Here is a 6,334-nt window from a genome sequence, read left to right as displayed (position 1 = left end):
GATCAGCTTGGGGGCGATGTCCTTGTTCACGTGCTCCACGGCCTTCATGGTACCTGCGGGGAACAAGGCAGAACGTCAGAAACCTCAGCGCCTGAAACCGGGTTCCCGCTTTCCCCGACAATGACACAAGAAAACCGCGGCGACGCACGGACCGGACAACGACCTGCACCTTCTGAAGAACATCACAAATAAGAAACGGAGTTAAAGAGCTGCAATTAATGCCTCCTGAGTAGATTTATTAGTGTTATAATTATAATTATTATTATAATTATTTGATGCTGTGGCCGCAACATTTTGATAAGTCGGCAGTTCAGGATTTTTATTTTGACCTGATTCTTGTGAGTTGTCATAAGAGTCCCAACATTTAAAAATTGGAAATATTTTTATTGGTATAGTTCTTTTCACGTCTTCAAACATGCTACTATCTGAAAATGTGTACTTTAAAAATTCCATATGATATTCATGATTTATTCTCAAATTTTTCTCTTTTCAGATTGCTCTCGTGCACCACCGGGTCGTACCTCCACGTACCACCAGGGGGAGCCCTGTTTGAGACCTGTGGAGCTGAACCCACTGATGATATCACATCACGGCTCCCCACCGGCAGGTAAAGTTCCTTCAGTGTCAACCTGCCGCTGAAATATATTTCATGGTTCCACTGAACTCTTGTTGATATTAAACTTGGACATCGGCTGACGTTCTGCTGCACGTCTGTAGGGGACTGTCCAAAGGAAGAGGGACCGCAATGACAAAAACGGACAACAACTATATTGTGTTTTTTGATTCTTCATGCAGCAGAAAAAGAAACAAAAGGTTCTGAAGAGTCCCGGGTTCCAGGTTCCTTCCTGAGAGTCGAAAAGCGCCGCAACACGACTGCAGCCAGCCTCAGAGCTCCAGCTGGAGTTTACATCCTCACCTCCTGCCTACAGGCGCACAAACAGGAAGCCGCTTTCGCTTTGAGGCGGTCATGTCGCCATGACAGCGACCGGAATGCTGCAACGAGTCGCCGCCATCACTACGCGTCACAAAGTGCTGAGTCACTGCGACTCAGCGCTTTGTGATGCACACGAGCTCCACCTGGGCGACCAGAGCGACGGCCCCTCTGGTCCGTCCGAGCTCCGCGCCGCCGGTTCATCTCTAAATTCTGTCTGAGTTTTTTCACAAACGGCTTGGTTGCCGTGGAAACGCCGAGTACATGCGTACCTTTGCCCAGGTAGCGGGCCTTGTCTCCGTCTCTGAGCTCCAGAGCCTCATGGACACCAGTGGAGGCTCCGCTGGGGACAGCTGCCCTGAAGTGACCTGAGAGACAGACAGACAGAGAGACAGACAGGCAGAAAGACAGGCAGACAGACAGGCAGAAAGACAGGCACACAGAGAGAACGACAGAGAGACAGACAGGCAGACAGACAGGAAGACAGAGAGAGAGACAGAGAGACAGACAGAGAGACAGAGAGAACGACAGAGAGACAGACAGGCAGACAGACAGGTAGACAGAGAGCGAGACAGAGAGACAGACAGGCAGACAGACAGAGAGACAGACAGAGAGATAGACAGGAAGACAGAGAGACAGACAGAGAGACAGACAGGCAGACAGACAGACAGACAGACAGAGAGACAGACAGGCAGACAGACAGACAGACAGACATACAGACAGACAGACAGGCAGTGTTTACAGTGAGTTGATGTCATAACAGTTAATCTCCTTCTTATGTGTTCAAATCTGAGATAGTAACACAATATGTGGATGACATTCTTACATATTATAGAAAATATAACAAATAAGTGAGAAATATATGATGCGATGTGAGAAATGAGTTTGAATTAAAAATATATAGACTTTATAAAACAAAATGATATATATATTTATACATTTAGAAGTGTAAACGTGTTTGTGTGTGTGTGTGTGTGTGTGTGTGTGTGTGTGTGTACCCTTGGCGGTCCACAGGTCGACCTCAACTGTCGGGTTTCCTCTGGAGTCCAGAATCTCCCGAGCGTGAATCTTAGTGATAGACATGACTGAGAGAGAGAGAGAGACAGGCAGAGAGAAAGACGGGCAGAGAGAGAGACAGGCAGAGAGAGAGACAGGCAGAGAGAAAGAGACAGAGAGACAGACAGGCAGAAAGAGAGAGAGACCAATCATTAACCAGTGACCTTGGACAGACAAAAAGACACGTTTTGAACTGGGGATCAAACTCCCAGACACACTCCAGTGTGTGTGTGTGTGTGTGTGTGTGTGTGTGTGTGTGTGTGTGTGTGTGTGTGTGTGTGCGTGTGTGTGTGTGTGTGTGTGGGACCTGCGGCCGCTGCCCTGCGTAACGCCATGCTCCTACATTCCTACATCGCCTCTCTTGTGTGTCCTCCATTCATCCTCTACACACACACACACACACATAGCCAGCCAATGAGAAACGAGCAGGCCTTGACTGGCAGCCAGGAGGACCAATGGGAGCGAGGGAGAGACCATTTGAGCCGTCAGAGGAGGGGGGATTAGAGAGAGACGTTCTCCGAGTGTGTTCTGTCTCTCACTCCCTGTCTGTTAAGTTATTAATACTCATTACACTGTGTGTGTGTGTGTGTGTGTGTGTGTGTGTGTGTGTGTACGTGCTGAAATACTGTAATACCAAGGAGTGGGTTATGAAAAGGTTATGGAAAAGGTCAAAGGCTCCTGGAAATGTTATAACACACACACACACACACACACACACACACACACACACACACACACACACACACAGAGGCATTCTGAAGTTCTTGACATTTGAAGTGACATTTGTTAAAGTGATATGATATCAGCCTGTCTCGCTCTCTTGGCCTGTCTGTCTCTCTTCAGTGACATCACAAGAATGAAAAATGAATGAATGAATGAATGAACGAATTAATTAATAAATGAATAAATAAATAAACTAAAACTAATATAAACAAACAAGTAAATTTATGAATCAAAGATGAAAATAAGAACCTGTTATAGCTGGTAATCACAATCATTATACAGCATAATATTAATATATTACATAATTATTATTCTAAATATATATACAACGTAATATTAAGTAATACTCAGTATGCTGTATAATAAAAATAATTCAAATGTCTCTGAAACGACGGAGACATTTTTTTGAGAACCACTTAGCAAGAAGACAAACAAACAAACAAACAAACAAACAAAGTAAACAACAAAGCAGTAGCTGTTAAAAACCATCCAAAAAAAAAAAAAGTAAAAAGGGTGAAATCAAACATTTTGAAATAAAAACCTGTAAAACTTTAAACCTTGTGGATTTTAAAAAGTGCTTTAATCATTTATTGTTTTTAATGTTTTTATTTATTTGCTGTTAACATATTTTCATTGTTTTCTGCTTACTGCTGCTCCTCACCACCAGGGGGCGCACTCACTTCAGCTCTGTGTTTATTTCATTTTTCAAATTTAAACTTGCTGCTTTCAAGCTTAAATTTCTACCTCCAGTTTATTTTAACAGAATAAGCCACGCCCACTTGCCCCGCAGCCGCTCTCTGATTGGTCAGTTTGCTTTGTTTCCTCTCACAGGTGTGACTCCTGAAACTGCAGAGCTGTGACAGAGTGAACGAATGAATGAACGAATGAACGAATGAATGAGTGAATGAATGAGTGAATGATGTAATCAGAACGGCCTCATTAGTCACATTGCGTAAATTAATAAAATTAATCTATCAGTCGCTTTGTGGTTCTCACTACGTTCCGTTGCTACATTCCATCGTTCTGTTCGTTATGCGGTTCCGATTTTACAGCGACTGGAGACTAACCTGAGGAATATTACAGGAATATTATAGGAATATTATAGGAATATTATAGAATTTTATATGAATATTATAGAATATTATGGAATATTATAGTGATGTGTCTTCAGGTAAAAGATAAGGGCTGGATTATGAATAATACCTGTATGTGTGTGTGTGTGTGTGTGTGTGTGTGTGTGTGTGTGTGTGTGTGTGAGTCAAGTTTGATGGCGACTGAAACATCCAGACGACACGGAAATCAAATCCAAAAAACATAAATTTTTCAGTCATCAGGTCGACACACACACACACACACACACACACTCACACACACACACACACACACACACACACACTGTCTGTTTCTCTCCCTCTTATGTTATGTAATCACAAAGTGTGTGTGTGTGTGTGTGTGTGTGTGATTCCATGTGGGACATCAGCGGTGTACAGTGATAGGTCGACATGCCAGTGGAACAACAGCTGGGAGTCAAGTTACACACACACACACACACACACACACACACACACACACACAACTGGTAGTTACAGTACACATAAGAGATGACCTTCCTGGAATTACAAACACTCTTACAATGTACACACACACTCAAACACACACACACATACACACACTCACTCATACACACTCACACACTCACACACACACACACACACACACACACACACACACACACACACACACACTCACTCATACACACTCACTCACACACACACACACTCACGCACACACACACACACACACACACACACACACACACACAGACACACACACAGCTGCCTCAGCAGGTTTTCTTCTTCTGCTGTCGGGTTTCAGCTGAACTTCCTGCGTTCTGTGTTTTTAATTTAATATGCTAATGAGCTCATTAACATATGCAAATGAGCCTGCGTGTCACCAGTCAGACTCGTTTCTCTGTTCGAGTTGGATCCGTTCACGTTAACAGACGGCAGAACAGCGAGAACATGTTTCAGTTTGATGTCACAGAAAATCAAATAAAAACCCATTTTCAGAGGAAATGAATGAATGAAGGAATGAATGAATGAATTCTGTTGGAGGTGGAGCATCCCATCTCCATGGCAACGGGGCTGAAACACCAGTTGCCATGGCGACAGCCAATGAACAGACACAAACATAAAATAATTTACAATTATTTTATAATATTATATGATTTATAGTTACGAATATGATTTGATTGTGTTTTTCATTTTTTAATTAAATTGATTTATTTATGTATTGCTATTTTTTTGTGCCAATATTCTGCTAATTTTATTTGATTTTTTAAATTAAATTAAATTAAATTTTATTATATTTCATACACTAATGCTCCAGACTTTTCTGGCTATGCTGGTTGCCCTTTTTCACACTGTGCTTCTGAACCAGATGACAAAAGCATGAACAGATTGTTGCACATTGATTATGAATTGATTAACGATATGATCTGGTTTTCTTTCCCTCATCAGAGCCTCTGATGGACCAGATCAGCAGGTCAGGACGTGAAGCGGGTCAGGAACCTCACAGGCACTGTTTGTTCTGCACCAAAGTCCAAGAGGAGCTGGACTTTACCCTGCGCCTCACACACTCACACACACACACACACACACACTCACACACACACACACACACACACACACTCACACACACTCACACACACTAAGTCTTTGTCCTGGTTCTGGTTTGACCTCTAGGCTGAAGGTCGCAACAGAATTTGATCTTTTTACTCAACACTTCATCACTTCTTTCAAAAATGTATATCATCAATATTTAAACATTTAAATCCACAGAGAGACAGACAGCAGTTCCACAGAGTCTGCTTCAAAAACACGAGAGCTGCTCAATCCTATGAGAAAAATATTAGAGGAAAGTCAACAAAAAAGGAAAAAAGTTACCAGAAAAGTGTGTTTGTGAAATTACTCCAAAACTTGGTACAAAATAAATGAAGAAATGAATGGAAAGAGAGTAAAAAAAAAAAAATGAAAGTGGTGATTTGAGCTGGAGGGTCAGAGTCCGAACCTGCTTCACCTCACGGAGCCGCAGACAAATAAAACACTCCTCAGGCTGCACACAGAGGGACAGGGTGTGTGTGTGTGTCTGTCTGTGTGTGTGTGTGTGTGCGAGAGAGAGAGAGAGTGAGAGAGAGAGAGAGAGAGAGACTGCCGCGGGACGTGCAGAGTGTGTGCTGCAGGTGTGTGGTGTTTCCAGCCTACCTGAGCTGTGCTGGGGGGGGGGGCGTCGTCTGCGGCTGTCTGTCTGCCTGTCTGTCCGTCCGACTGTCCGACTGACGTGGAAAGTGCCTGTCTGTCCCCGCGGCGGGCTTTTATAGACGCTCCCTAAGGAGGGAGGGGGAGGGGCACGGGGGAGGGGCGGGGGGTGTCAGCTGGCAGGGAGCGTCTGCATGGGACGTCCCGGCAGGAAAACACACAGCCCAGCAGACCTGCAGGAAAACCACCGGCAAGACGAATCAGCCAATCACAGGCCGAGATATGGACGTTCAGGACAGACGGGACGGGACAGACGGGACGTCCCGCACTGAGGAAGCAGAAGAAGACAAAAAACAGGACGGAGGTG

The 6,334-nt window shown here is 44.0% G+C and overlaps 1 protein-coding gene across 3 annotated transcripts in view; it reads right to left on the bottom strand.

Moving 5' to 3' along the window:
- Positions 1-6,046, bottom strand: part of eno3 (enolase 3, (beta, muscle)) — a 14,823-nt gene extending 8,777 nt beyond the window's left edge. For 2 of the 3 annotated variants that reach the window (XM_030076373.1, XM_030076375.1), the window contains exons 1-4: positions 2,295-2,381; positions 1,930-2,016; positions 1,204-1,299; positions 1-53 (exon numbers count right to left, since the gene is read on the bottom strand). The exon at positions 1-53 is cut by the window's left edge and continues 6 nt beyond it. In XM_030076373.1, coding sequence (XP_029932233.1) covers positions 1-53; positions 1,204-1,299; positions 1,930-2,016; positions 2,295-2,322 — 264 coding nt within the window. In that variant the 5' untranslated portion in view covers positions 2,323-2,381. Of the gene's footprint in view, positions 54-1,203; positions 1,300-1,929; positions 2,017-2,294; positions 2,382-5,973 lie in introns of those variants that run through there. The other variant, XM_030076374.1, reaches the window with a different exon arrangement.
- Positions 6,047-6,334: the final 288 nt, after the last annotated feature.

The sequence above is a fragment of the Myripristis murdjan genome, chromosome 18 (genome assembly GCF_902150065.1).
Source record: "Myripristis murdjan chromosome 18, fMyrMur1.1, whole genome shotgun sequence".
Taxonomy (NCBI): domain Eukaryota; kingdom Metazoa; phylum Chordata; class Actinopteri; order Holocentriformes; family Holocentridae; genus Myripristis; species Myripristis murdjan.
Note: the sequence above shows the minus strand (reverse complement) of the source record. Positions and strands in the feature narration are given on the sequence as shown.